General features: G+C 38.3%; 1 protein-coding gene across 16 annotated transcripts in view; it reads right to left on the bottom strand.

Moving 5' to 3' along the window:
* Positions 1 to 15,067, bottom strand: part of WNK1 (WNK lysine deficient protein kinase 1) — a 128,638-nt gene that overhangs the window by 41,964 nt on the left and 71,607 nt on the right. For all 16 annotated transcript variants that reach the window (XM_055568044.1, XM_055568072.1, XM_055568093.1 and 13 more), the window contains exons 5-6: positions 2,346 to 2,434; positions 318 to 537 (exon numbers count right to left, since the gene is read on the bottom strand). In XM_055568044.1, coding sequence (XP_055424019.1) covers positions 318 to 537; positions 2,346 to 2,434 — 309 coding nt within the window. The remainder of the gene's footprint in view (positions 1 to 317; positions 538 to 2,345; positions 2,435 to 15,067) is intronic.

Raw genomic sequence — 15,067 nt, forward strand, 5'->3', positions numbered from 1 at the left:
CAAAAACAATTTTTTATTCTAACTAAATAGGTTACACTAATTAGAAGTCAGTCAACCTTACAGACTTTGAAAATGACTTCAAAATGTCCTCCAGTTCATTCCCTCTCTGTGTATCTGCCTGCCTGCCTGTCTGTCCATCCACCTATCACTATACATATCTATGAATATACATGTCTTCTAAAATAAGAATAAATCTTGGAACCATTAACCATTAATTTTATATCAATAGAATATGACATACACACTGCTTCATAAATTGCTTTTCTGATCAATAGTATCAACATAAAACTTAAACGGCTTGATCAGTGTTAATTTACCATTTCTTGAGCAACGTCTTCTGGCACATCTTTCTCCAAGTCAAAGGAAAACTCGATAGCTTCATTGTCTTTGTATTTCCCCTTTAGTTTCTTAATATCTTCAATACGTAGCCATAATTTAATGGCTATCTTTTCTCCATCATCTTCTTCTGCTAATTCTACCCGTACCCCTGTTTCCTCCTGGAAGAAGGCATGGTTCAAAAGGTCTTTGATAGAGTATCTTCAAAAGAGAAGGGAAAGAAACAAAAAACAAAATGCCATTAGATTTAAAAGATACTTCTCAAATATGTTATGTTTAGAATAATGAAAAAGGACTACTAAAAGAACAGGAATTTTCTAATTCATTTCTATACTGCTTCATTTAAGCATTGATTATAGTTTTATTCAAGTTATGGAAGATCAAAACAATCTCATTTATGAATAAGGGCTGAAAGTGATACTTTTTATTACTGGAGTATAATTGCCTTAAAACATTGTGTTAGTTTCTGCTGTACAACAAAGTGAATCAGCTATATGTACATATACAGCCCCTTCCCTCTTGAGACTCCTACCCCTCTAGGTCATCCCAGAGAACCCAGCTGGATTCCCTGTGCCATACACTCTTCCTAGTAGGTACCTATTTCACACATGGTAGTGTATATATGTAAGTGCTACTCTCCCTGGAAGTGATACTTTTAAATGTGTTATATACTGCTTATATTAATAGTTAACCAAAGTCTTGTATGTATGATCTCATCTGATTTCTGGTATCCAATGAGATACCATTTCCTGATCAGCAGGAAATGGATGGATTCTGAGAAAGACTGACCATCCTGCTCAGTTATAAAAGTCATAAATCATGGAATCAAAACTCAAAAACCTTTTATTTCTATAGTACATTACCTTCTAATACAGCAATTTTTCTTTACACAATAAATCCTCTCAATTCTTGGTTCAGCACCTAGTGTACTAGGCAAGCAGAAGTCTGATTATGAACAGTTTTCTCTAGATAAATGGTCTCAAAATACCAGTAATCTAGTAAACTGTTCCATCCAGACAAGAAACAAGAGTACCACATTCTATGACTGGAGACAAATATTCCTTTATAGTTTTTTAAAAAAATGTTCTTCAAGAGATTAAGGCGTCTCCTTTTCAATCAGTGTATATAAAAACAGAAACCCAAACTAAATTTCTACTAAAAAGCCTTAAAGATCAAGATCTTATTAAGCTCTTCCAAATAACAAAGTTATGAAAAGAATATGAGACTGGAGAAGTGAAGATATGGAATTCTTTAATTTGGCTGAAATACCTGATCACTCACATTCTTCAAGAGGTAGATTATGTTCAATTTACACTTTGTACTAGTGGGTCTACTTTTTCTTCTGTGGAGAGTGACGGGGGGATGGTGAAGGTAGATTATTTTTCAAAAACAGACACTGGACCTTTGCCATGCCTAACGGGTGATGAATCAGCTATATGGCAGATCAGGTACTTGCCACTCCTCTGAGAAAAGCCCTCTGTTAGCATAATGACTAAGCCAGATCTCCTCCCAAGCTCTGGGTGAAGTTGTCTCTTCTTACTCAAAGGAATTTTGACATTTTGCTCTTCTTCAATTCTGGCATAGCAACAGTAAATCAAGACCAACATAGCTGAGTTGATTTTAAAGAGCCAAAATTTTACTTCATCTTTAGAATTTAACTGGTAAACAGCTAAGGAAGAGATCTGCTGTATCAGGATAGAACCTAGTGAGTTTTACAAATCAGGTAGATGCTATAAGTAAGTAGCTCTTATTGAATGTAGAAGCTACATTTAAAGTGGTTCTGGTTTATTCAGTCTACCAACCACATTTTTACGATATTTCAGTATACTAAATCTGAATACCTACCTCCAGTGGACAGAACTTTACTTTCAAAGATATTACAAGACATAAACAGAGAAACTAAGCACAAGTCAAGTATTACATACACCTTAGGTTGACGGTTCTATTCAGAGCACATTATACTTGAAGTTTCTGTTTAAGCAATATCCAGGTCAAAAGAGGCAACTTACCTTTCATCTTTGTTTTGCCGTATGCATCCTTCAATAATTTCCTTCACTTCAGGAATTGCTACTTTGTCAAAACTGGCTGGCTTCACCCCCTGAAAATCATAAAAATGGCAACAGGAACACATCAACTAAGGCAGGGACTTTGAACTTGAATTTGAACTTGCCTCCTAAGGTTCTACTAGACTGCCTTCTCACCATCCTGGCTTTTTCCTGGTTTGCCTGCAGGATCTAGTTCATGCAGGGTCAAAGCTGGGTAGTAGCAATTTAGCCCCTCCAAGGTAACAATAGGGAATAGTTAAGACAGCGGAGTCACTTACTTCCATGGCCACGACACTGCTAGTGACAAAAGCGGACAATCGTTAGCATCTTTTGCTATGTTTCAGGTAATGGAAATTTTGGCTAAAACAAAGCCCAAATGTTCTAATTGGTTAGAAGATCTTCTGTTCAACCTTGTTCCCTAACACATTAATCAACATAACATGCAACTCTTTTGAACAGAGAACCCATGTGTGGGCATGAATTCACATGCTTAGTCTGGCAGGTATTCTATCATTACAGTACTCCTTAACAAACTCAGTAAGAAGGGAAGAATTAAGACTGGTTTGGTATAGTAACTGAAGAGCAAATTGTCTTGTACATATGAAAACATAAAATGACAACACATCAGACACATCGGAAAGACAAACTTTCTAATTAATTTCAGAAAAAATTTAATATCACTATTATATTAAATAGCACCATTGTAATAGTTAAAGAATTTTCACAAAAGGTAAATTCTTTGCCAACAAAAATTTCAGCGGTGTGTGGAAAATGTATATAAGATAGAAGAATAACAACCTACTCCTGTCTGAGAGGTGGTGTGGAGAAGAACATCTCATTATCTATTCCTGCCTCTTCTAAGTCACACAGACTGAGCTGAAGGAGCAACACAATATACTTTCCAAGAGGCACGGTAAGTCTATGACCACCTAACACACAGCAAGGAGGAGAGAGGGACTAGAATTAATCATCTAATGTCTCAGTGACAATACATATTATTTGAATTTTTCCTCAATCTTCTTATTTTTCAAGTCTAGCTAAGTCTTCCCCACCAGTCCTTGTCTTCACATAATTATTCTAATAAAAACAAAAAACAATGTCATTGAAGGAAAAGCCTGCTTTAATTGAGCAAGCTGGTATGGTATGGCATGGTCTTTTAAATTAAAGCTAAAGAAAACAGGAACTGTGTTTTGTTTTTTTTTTTTTTTAAGGATGATGCTCACTAAAAGTTCTCTGACAGCAGAAACACTGGAGATCTTTTATATTTGCTTATAATTTTTACAATAAACATGTGAAAGTATAAAAGCAAACTTTTAAGATGTCAATTATAAATATAATGGGAAGAACAGTCTAAAATACTTTTAAAAAAATAAAATAAGATACTGTATATTATAAGTTCCTAGAACACTCACTACTGGCAGAAAAGTATCTGAAAGATTCTTCTTTGGTAAAATCAGACACTAATACACAGCTGGCCTTTCATGTAAGGACACTTCAAATGTTATAGGAAAGACGTTAAAGAGGATATAGAACAGGATTAGAAGACATGTTCCCACTTCCATAAACACACGCATTTTAGAGGAATGAGTCTGACCTTCTGGCAACTCTACATATTGACTTAATAAATCACACATATACTGACTATATCAAGACTCCTCCATTTCAATTTAGCATAGGCATACTGGAAAGACGAAAGGATAGAGCATAAGACTTGAATTAGGTGTGAGCTGGACAAGCAGAAGCAGCTCTGAGCTTTGTTTCCCTGTCTAGCAAAGGGGGATAATACCTGTTTAACTATATTCACGGGAACTAGAATCATATGTGACTATCCAAGCTGAAAGCTCTGGATTATTAAGTTTGCTGACCTAAGGCACCTTTGACTTCAAAAGTAATCACCAAAGGTAATAAGGCTTAGAGTTAAAAAGAAAGCATACAATTCTCTTTGAAAAATAATCACCAAGATCCACAGTGAACATGCTTTCAGCTTTGGTTATCCTTAAAAATAATCCTCTTGTTAACCCGACCTATGCAGACAAACACATTCACAACAGGAATTTCTATTTACAGGTAGAAAAGCGAGTTGAACAACCGAGATACCAGATCACAGTCGCAAAACCAGCAACTATGCATCATTAACACACTGACTCTACTAGGGTAAGCTGCTTTCTCAAAGTATAGCCAAGATTGAGGTACAGAAAACTCTGCACCACTGCTGTACAACTGCCACCGCCACTGCCATATTCAGCTGCTACTGCTGCCTTAAAGAAAACTGCAGGCACTAAGACAGCCAATACAACAGACACAGTCCAGCAGCTTGTATTCAGACATCACCCACTGGAACAATGAAAAAGACAAGAAGAAATTTCACCAAGCACCAAGAAATCAGGATTATCCAAATATCTATCAAAATATCTAACAGAGGTATTCTTAATCATGTGGAAAGAAGCAAGGACATATAGGAATTATATATTAAAAGTGACCCCCAAAAAAGGAAAAATAAGCATAAAACGTCAATGGACCTTGAATGTGACCTACTGAAGTCATCTGGGGCACCTGATGGAAAGCCACTTAAAATCAACAAGCACATGTTTCAATACACAAGATGCATCATACTCAGAAGCTTCTTGTTCTATCTAAGAGAACTGTTTTTTAAATAACTGATAATTTTTTAAATTAAAAAGTTGATTTAAGATTATTCCAAAACATGATTTAAGCACTAGACAGAATAAGAAAATGTTTTCATGATAATATTTCATCTTTTTTCCCTGAATTTATTTCAAAAAAGATGATTAACTTAAGAGTCTAAAAATCCTTCAAATGACACCTCTTTTCTATACTCTCTGATTTAGCCCCACACAGTCTTATTTCAGTTCTGTTCTGACCAACACAAGCAAAGTTTTGCTCATCTATTCTGAATGAGGTTCAAGAACACAAAAGAGAAAAGAGTACTAAGGAAGATAAATTGAGCTAATGTTTTACACATAAGAAAACCTAAGTTAAAGACTGGCACCCTGTCCCTTCACCCTTCCAGAGCTAGCAACCTGCCAACTCCAGAAACACTCTTCCTCACTGCTGTGATTCACAAGACCTCTCTTCAGGCAGAAGTGCCGTAAAATGTTTCTTTGACATGAAACAGTGGCTTGTTATTCTGCATTACACACAAGTACTTCTTCAACAGCTAATGTATATCCATTTAAGACACCTTTGAGATTAAAATTATATATTCTCATAAATGAAACCAAAAGGTAACTTTTATGCAATCTTAAATGGGGAACAAATAGAAAAAAACAAATGTGATTCTCCAAGGGTACATCAGAGTTGATATTTAAAAAAAAAAACAACTGACATAAATCTTTATAAAATATGTTGCTTTATTTAAACTAAGAAAAACTCCAAACTTATATGCATCTCACAGACTGAGTTTTTCTGTCAATTCTATATACTTATAGTTTGCAGCTAATCTGCTGAAAAAATAAAAGTGAGTCATAATAAAAATTAAAGTGAGTCATAATATAGTATTCTCCAGTTCAATCTTCTCACTCTTAAAAACTGTCAGCACTTGCTTCTTAAAAACTTAAGCTGCAGTGTGTGTCAAGGTAATATTTTTCTCTTCCTGAGAGTGAAAATTCTCCTAACCACTCAGAATTGAGAAAAGTCTCCTTCCTCCTCATAGAAAATGCTGTGTAAGTTAACTGCAGAACTAATCTATTTTGAAAAGCATTCTGAACTAACAATCCCAATACTTTAACTGAAACCTTCCATACATAAATATCACAACACACCTTTGCTATATATTGGAAATTCTTACCCACCTCATTTATACAATCCTTTTGAGAGCAGCAGCAGCAATGAGAATTTATGAAGACAAACACTGAGCAAAAATCTCTCTTTGTAGAATCCATCAGAAAAGGCAAAACAGACTTGTTAGAGGAAAATGGGGGGGAGGGAATTGTATAGGATATAAGTTAACAGGATAACTTAGCCCACAGCATAAGCAAGGCAGACATCAAAATCAGGCTGAAGATTAATTTTCTGTTTAACACTAGCCATGCTTCTGCGACCCTCAAACATGGGTTTGCTCTGCTCAGCCAACAATCTCCTTATTACTTACTGATCAGCCCTTTAAACACAACTACATGCTGAACAGCAGGCAAACTTATTCTGCTTCTCCTCCCCCTGCCTCTCCCTCAACAGCAGCAGGTCCCTACACAAACACAATTCTTCACTTGCTCAAAGCTCCACCCTCGCCATGTCCACAGGTTCCACCTCCTTGACACTAACACCTACACTAGAAATCTGTTTATCTGAACACCTGCTTCCCCCTACTCCTGTTAACACTAAGCTTCAAAAGAAAATGCGGAATGAATTCAGTGACCAAAATGTAAACTCAGAATATACAACCTAAAGAACACTGGACAAGAAAACCCCAATACTGGGGTTGAGCTCCCAGTATATAGAGTTCAGCCTATAGATACCAAGTCTGTGTGACCAGCCATATTCTTTAAACTCACTTGAAAAGTGAGCGTAACAGTTCCTGTTTACCTAATTTAGAAAGTGGTGACATTAAGGTAAACTGTCTTACCACAGTCTCATGGTACATTAAAAAAATTTTAACAGCTGCGAATTAGTACACAGAAGTGGCAAGAATTTATTCTTCTCCTTTTCCTTTCCTAAAAGCCTTAATATATAGATCTACCTAAAGACATCTCCATTTGCCAGGAAGAGCTCATGGACCCAAATGACTCCTGCTTTGATCCTGGTGATTAAAGAAAGGTTTCTCCTCATAGCATTTAACAAAGACGACAGAAAAAGCACTGCTCCTGGCAGTGTTACGATGGGTAACATAACAAAGTGCTGTCCCTTGTAATGTGGTAGGCCTGAATCCCCATTAAGGCCGTGCATACTAAGGCTTCAATCACTCAGCAACAGTAGCATAATGGCTTAGAAGTTATTTGATAGGAATATCTCTATTCTAAAGGCTAGAAATGACTTAATTCCAACAATTTTCCTGCTCAACATAACTCATCACTACCAAGCACACCAAGTAGGTAGTGCAGAAGGCCAAGACTAGTCCTAACTACAGCAGGTAGTCCACCACTACCTTTAGCTTCGGTGTGTGAGCAAGCCTGCTCAAGACTATGATTAGATAATGAAAACGAAACAGAGGAAAACAGGTATCATGTTCTCTGCTTCACAGGTTTATCAGATATAAGTATGTGAGAATGTTTTTAAACTTTACTGTGCAACAAACAAAACCAAAACTGAGGCAGCTTTTTTTGGACAAAGGTAAAATATAGGGACAAATATCTAACTCTGTGAAGACCAGTCTTTTTAACATACCAAAATTAAAAAAGAGTTTTCACTATGTACAATAAAATACCATTCACATATGTGTAACAGTTTATAGGTTTAAATCGTCCTTCTCTTCAACTCTGCCTTTCTCTGGACTTCACCAATTTCTTTTAAAGGCATCATTATTTCCATGATCCAGAATAGAAACCTTACTCATTCTCAGATGCGTCTTCACAACATTTAAGTACTATTATTCTCTGGGAGCTCCTTAAACAAAGAGAAACATTTAAAACAGCAGGTAACAGCGAGCTGCTAGTACTCCTACTTCCCCTCCAATGGCTAAAGGTCTCTGGCTGGACAAAAGTGAGATTTTTACTGGCTTCTTTGTTATTTCTCAACATCATTGCTTTTTCTGCATAACTGTGACCACCAATTCAGACTGATAACATCGGTTCAGTTCAGCTACTCAGTCATGTCTGACTCGTTGCAACCCCATGGACTGCAGCATGCCAGGCTTCCTTGTCCATCACCAACTCCCAGAGCTTGCTCAAACACATGTTCATAGAGTTGGTGATGCCATCCAACCATCCCATCTTCTGTCGCCCCTTCTCCTCCTGCCTTCAATCTTTCCTAGCTCTTCAGTTCTTCTTTGCTTTCTGCCATAAGGGTAGTGTCATCTGCATATCTGAGGTTACTGATATTTCTCCTGGCAACCTTGATTCTAGCTTGTGCTTCATCCAGCCCAGCATTTCGCATGATGTACTCTGCATATAAGTTAAACAGGCACATTTACAGTATACAGCCTTGAAGTACTTCTTTCCCAATTTTGAAACAGTCCATTGTTCCACGTCCAGTTCTAACTGCTGCTTCCTGACCTGCATGCATACAGGTTTCTCAGGAAGCAGGTCAGGTGGTCTGGTATTCCCATCTCTTGAAGGATTTTCCACAGTTTGTGGTGATACACACAGTAAAGGCTTTAGCATAGTCAATGAAGCAGAAGTAGATGCTTTTCTGGAAATCCCTTGCTTTTTCTATGATCCAATGGATGTTGGCAATTTGATCTCTGGTTCCTCTGCATTTTCTAAATCCAGCTTGAACACCAGGAAGTTCTCGGTTTACATGCTGTTGAAGCCTAGCTTGGAGAATTTTGAGCATTACTTTGCTAGCATGTGAGAATGAGTGCAATTGTGTGGTAGTCTGAACATTCTTTGGGATTGCCTTCCTTTGGTATTGGAATGAAAACTGACCTTTTCCAGTCCTCTGGCCACTGCTGAGTTTTCTCAAATTTGCTGGCATATTGAGTGCAGCACTTTCACGGTAGCATCTTTTAGGATCTGAAATAGCTCTGCTGGAATTTCATCACCTCCACTAGCTTTGTTCACAGTGATGCATCCTAAGGCCCACTTGACTTCACACTCCAGGATTTCTGGCTCCAGATGAGTGATCACACCACCGTGGTTATCTGGGTCATTGAGATCTTTCTTGTATAGCTCTTCTGTGTATTCTTGCCACCTCTTCTTAGCATCTTCTGCTTCTGTTGGTATTCCATCTCATTTCTGTCCTTTATTGAGCCCATCTTTGCATGAAATGTTCCCTTGGTATCTCTAATTTTATTGAAGAGATCGCTAGTCTTTCCCATTCTGTTGTTTTCCTCTATTTCTTTGCATTGATCGCTGAGGAAGGCTTTCTTATTTCTCCTTACTATTCTTTGAAACTCTGCATTCAGATGGATATATCTTTCCTTTTCTCTTTTGCCTTTAGCTTCTCTTCTTTTCTCAGCTATATGTAAAGCCTCCTCAGACAACCATTTTGCCTTTTTGCATTTCTTTTTCTTGGGGATGGTTTTGATCACTGCCTTCTGTACAATGTTACGAACCTTCATAGTTCTTCAGGCACTCTGTCTATCAGATCTAATATCTTGAATCTATTTGTCACTTTCACTGTATAATCCTAAGGGATTTGATTTAGGTCATACATGAACAGTCTAGTAGTTTTGCCTACTTTCTTCAATTTAAGTCTGGTTTTTGCAATAAGGAGTTCACAATTTGAGCCACTGTCAGCTCTCAGTCTTGTTTCTGCTGACTGTATAGAGCTCCTCCATCTTCGGCTGCAAAGAATATAATCAATGTGATTTCACTATTGACTCTCCAGTGATATCCATGTGTAGTCATCTCTTGTGTTGTTGGAAGAGGGTGTTTGCTATAACCAGTGCTTTCTCTTGGAAAAACTCTGTTAGCCTTTGCCCTGCTTCATTTTCTACTCCAAGGCAAAACTTGCCTGTTAGAAGTATCTCTTGACTTTCTACTTTTGCATTCCAGTCCCCGAGGATGAAAGGGACATCTTTTCTGGTGTTGGTTCTAGAAGGTCTTGTAGGTCTTCATCTATATCTGTCAACATCTCACCTCCTTAAACTAAGACCAAGTTAAGATGGGCCTCACTGCTGCTTTTCTCTCCAGTATTTATTTTACACCACGGCCTGTTCAATCACCTAGCTTCATCCAATCATCTGACACTTAACCATTTCCAATTGTCTGATATCATTTAATTCGTATCACACGACTCAAATATGGTTAATAATTCCCCACCCTTACAAGATGGCCATAGGATCAGAGAGCTAGAAAGAATCTGAGCTAGAGTCCCTACCTGCTTACACAAGACAACTGTACGCCAGAGAGATTAATGCCATGTCAAGGTCAGAATTCAATACCTCATGGAACCTATGAGGAGTCATGTCCAGTCCAGTCTGGTATGTATCAGACACCTACTAGATATACTGCATCATCAGTAGCACCTGGAATACAACAGAATATATTCTAGGAAGTAAGGGCCTAGTCAATGATAAAGTAAAAACGAGAATCCAAATTCAATAATGTCTAGTTCAATGTTTCAGTCCATATTACAGTACTTTTAGTTAACTTAATCTGGGGCAGAAAGCCCTCACAAGCCAACTTCTACTTATTCCTATCTCCCCAAGTAAGTCTAGTGAAACTGGTTACTTTTTCACTGAATACTACACATTTTCACAAGCATTTTCTTTCTACTGCCCCCTTTTTTAGTCAACTGAGTCCTACCTCAGTATTCAAGGTACACCTCAAACCACCCAGAGACAAGGAACAACTACAATGTATCTGTATCAACCTTCTGGCACACAGATTATCTACAAGATCCCAAGAAGCTCAACACTGTATGCTGCACTTGAAACACAGCTGCTAAGTCGCTTCAGTTGTGTCCGACTCTGTGTGACCCCATGGACAGCAGCCCACCAGGCTCCTCTGTCCATGGGATTCTCCAGGCAAGAACACTGGAGTGGGCTGCCATTTCCTCCTCCAATGCATGAAAGTGAAAAGTCAAAGTGAAGTCGCTCAGTCGTGTCCGACTCCTAGCGACCCCATGGACTGCAGCCCACCAGGCTCCTCCATCCATGGGATTTTCCAGGCAAGAGTACTGGAGTCGGGTGCCACTGCCTTCTCCTTAAAACAGCAGCAACCATCTTTCTACATCCTAAATAGATGTAGAAAGTAGATGTAGTAAAAACTACAGTTTTTACTTGTAGTCTAATGCTGTGAGAATTACAGAACAACATTTAGTTGGGATAAGGAAAATTAGTTTTTCTGAGAAATTCTCTAACAAGGATTTTAGGACTATTGTTTAGCATCTAAAATGTTGGGAATGATTTCCAACTCTGTGGTTTAAGATTAATGGTCTGATTTATTATGTCTGGATATTAAGATCCTTTAATATTAATCAAATCATAGGAGAGTACTAGAATGACTTTGAAAATCATGCAAAATGTTCCCAGGATACATTAGATGATTCACAAAGTTTTTGCCTATGTGTGTAAGCTAAATTTACTAGATGGAAATAGGAATAAAATTTATAAAGCAATCATTTCAGCTAATTCCAAGTGGATTTAGATCTTGGGGATATCACCAAAAAATTCCAACTGCTAATGAAAAAAATACAACGTTTTTCTCAACTTTTCAATCCCTATCTAATCAGGAATCAGCTTCACGTGTTTCTGTAAAAAAAAGTACGCTGAAATGCAATCTGTTATATAAAGACCAAAAGGAATTTCACTCCAACTGCTTTAATTCTGTTTTTCCCAGACAGAATGTTCAAACCTTGCAATCCAAAGGCTAATGGAATCAGTGACAAAGTCAAATTACACAAACAAAGTAATTAAAAATCCCCATTATTTCTACCTTGGTTGTCAGAAGGCTGGATTCAGCCAGATTCTTACTGTATGAACCATTAGTTTACAGGAATTTGAACAAACCTTATGATCCCACTGGAAAACAAGCCTTTTCAAACTCCCTACCAAATCTGACTGGCTCTATCCAAGGCAACTAGCTGACCTCCTGATTCCCTGAGGCTGATTACTCTCTGGATCCATGGGAGCCTGTGCACTGCTCCAAACACAAATGCACTATCCTCCACATAAAAAACTGATACCACTGTGATTCCTTTACTTGCAGACAAAAATTGTGCTAAGTACATGAGCGCTCTTATTTGGATCTTTTCAATGCCAGTGGGAAATTTCAAGATCACTTGAAGTTTTTCTCTTTTGAACAGGGGCTCAAACCTATGACACCAATGTTAGACTTACCAATCTTAGACTCAAGGCTGTATATTGTCACCCTGCTTATTTAATGTCTACGCAGAGTACATCACGCGAAATGCTGGGCTGGATGAAGCACAAACTGGAATCAAGATTGCCGGGAGAAATATCAATAACCTCAGATATGCAGATGACACCACCCTTATAGCAGAAAGCAAAGAAGAACTGAAGAGCCTCTTGATGAACGTGAAAGAGGAGAGTGAAAAAGTTGGCTTAAAACTCAACATTCAAAAAACGAAGATCATGGCATCCGGTCCCATCACTTCATGGCAAATAGATGGGGAAACAATGGAAACAGTGACAGACTTTATTTTCTTGGGCTCCAAAATCACTGCAGATGGTGACTGCAGCCATGAAATTAAAAGATGCTTACTCCTTGGAAGAAAAGCTATGACAAACCTAGACAGTGTAATAAAAAGCAGAGACATTACTTTGCTGACTAAGGTCCGTCTAGTTAAAGTTATGGTTTTTCCAGAAGTCTGCTATGGATATGAGAATTGGACTATAAAGAAAGCTGAGTGCCGAAGAACTGATGCTTCTGAACTGAGGTGTTGGAGAAGACTCTTGAGAGTCCCTTGGACTGAAGATCAAACCAGTCAATCCTGAAGGAAATCAGTCATGAACAGTCATTGGAAGGACTGATGTTGAAGCTGAAATTCCAATACTCTGGCCACCTGATGCGAGGCACTGACTCACTGGAAAAGACACTGATGCTGAGAAAGAATAAAGGTGGGAAAAGAAGGGCACGACAGGATGAGATGGTTGGATGGCATCACCGACTCAATGGACATGAGTTTGAGCAAGCTCTGGGAGTTGGTGATGGACAAGGAAGCCTGGCGTGCTACACTCCATGGCGTCACAAAGAGTTGGACACATCTAAGCGACTGAACTGAACCGAACCCATGTACTCTCAGGTTTTCTCCCTTGAAATCTAGGGGGAAAAAGTTTAAAAACAAAGGCAAGCAAAGGAATAAATTCTAAGATTTGTATTAGTTAAGAGATGCTTAAAATGCATTTTAAGATTAAATCTTAAATGGATTAAATTCCATTTAACATGGATTTTATGCATGCATTTAACATGCATAACATTAAGGATTTCTGATCCTACAGTTAGTATTTCTCCTTCATGTCCTTGGGCAAAATGCTTAACCCCTGAATCTATTTTCTTACCTGTGAAATGAAAGTATTATCTACTTATCAGAATACAAAAGATTAAAATAAGATAGTATATGTAAAGCACTTTGCAAGGTGATTGGCAAGAGGCAAGATAATAAATGCTAGCTCATTTGCACTCATTTAAAACTTAGTGTTAAGTTCATTAAACACATTTTAAACACTGCTGTTTGTTGAATGTCACTAGATAAAAGAATTGAACAAGAGACAGCTTATTTTACTACCTGCCATAATGATGCTAATGCTAATAATAATGGTAATACTTAGTTCAGTTCAGTTCAGTTCACTCGCTAGGCCTCCCTGTCCATCACCAACTCCTGGAATTTACCCAAACTCATGTCCATTGAGTCGGTGATGCCATCCAATCATCTCATCTCTGTCGTCCCCTTCTCCTCCTGACTTCAATCTTTCCCAGCATCAAGGTCTTTTTAAATGAGTCAGCTCTTCACATCAGGTGGCCAAAGTATTGGAGCATAAGCTTCAGCATCAGTCCTTCCAATGAATATTCAGGACTGATTTCCTTTAGAACGGACTGGTTGGATCTCCTTGCAGTCCAAGGGACTCTCAAGAGTCTTCTCCATCACCACAGTTCAAAGAAATCAATTCTTCAGCGCTCAGCTTTCTTTACAGTCCAACTCTCACATCCATACATGACTACTGGAAAAACCACAGCCTTGACTAGATGGACCTTTGTTGGCAAAGTAATGTCTCTTTGCTTTTTAATATGCTGTCTAGGCTGGTCATAGCTTTTCTTCCAAGGAGTAAGCATCTTTTAATTTCATGGCTGCAGTCACCATCTGCAGTGATTTTGGAGCCCCAAAAAATAAAGTCTGTCACTGTTTCCATTGTTTCCCCATCTATTTCCCATGAAGTGATGGGACCGGATGCCATGATCTTCGTTTTTTGAATGTTGAGTTTTAAGCCAACTTTTTCACTCTCCTCTTTCACGTTCATCAAGAGGCTCTTCAGTTCTTCTTTGCTTTCTGCTATAAGGGTGGTGTCATCTGCATATCTGAGGTTATTGATATTTCTCCTGGCAATCTTGATTCCAGCATGTGCTTCCTCCAGGCCAGCATTTCTCATGATGTCCTCTGCATATAAGCTGAATAAGCAGGGTGACAATTACAGCCTTGACGTACTCCCTTTCCTATTTGGAACCAGTCTGTTGTTCCATGTCCAGTTCTCACTGTTGCTTCCTGACCTGCACACAGATTTCTCAAAAGGCAGGTCAGGTGGTCTGGTATTCCTATCTCTTTAAGAATTTTCTACAGTTTGTGGTGATCCACACAGTCAAAGGCTTTGGTACAGTCAATAAAGCAGAAGTAGATGTTTTTCTGGAACTCTCTTGCTTTTCTGATGATCCAACAGATGTTGGCAATTTGAACTCTGGTTCCTCTACCTTTTCTAAATCCAGCTTGAACATCTGGAACTTGATGATTCACGTACTGTTAAAAGCCTGGCTTGGAGAATTTTGAGCATTACTTTACTAGCATGTGAGTTAGGTACTGACTGCTAACTATATTTAGGCACTTTTCTCATTTATCCTCAGTACTAGTTTAGGCTCAGAGAAGTTAATTAACTTGCCCCAGGTATCACAGCCAGG

This window comes from Bubalus kerabau, chromosome 1, assembly GCF_029407905.1.
Source record: "Bubalus kerabau isolate K-KA32 ecotype Philippines breed swamp buffalo chromosome 1, PCC_UOA_SB_1v2, whole genome shotgun sequence".
NCBI classification, from domain to species: Eukaryota; Metazoa; Chordata; class Mammalia; order Artiodactyla; family Bovidae; genus Bubalus; species Bubalus kerabau.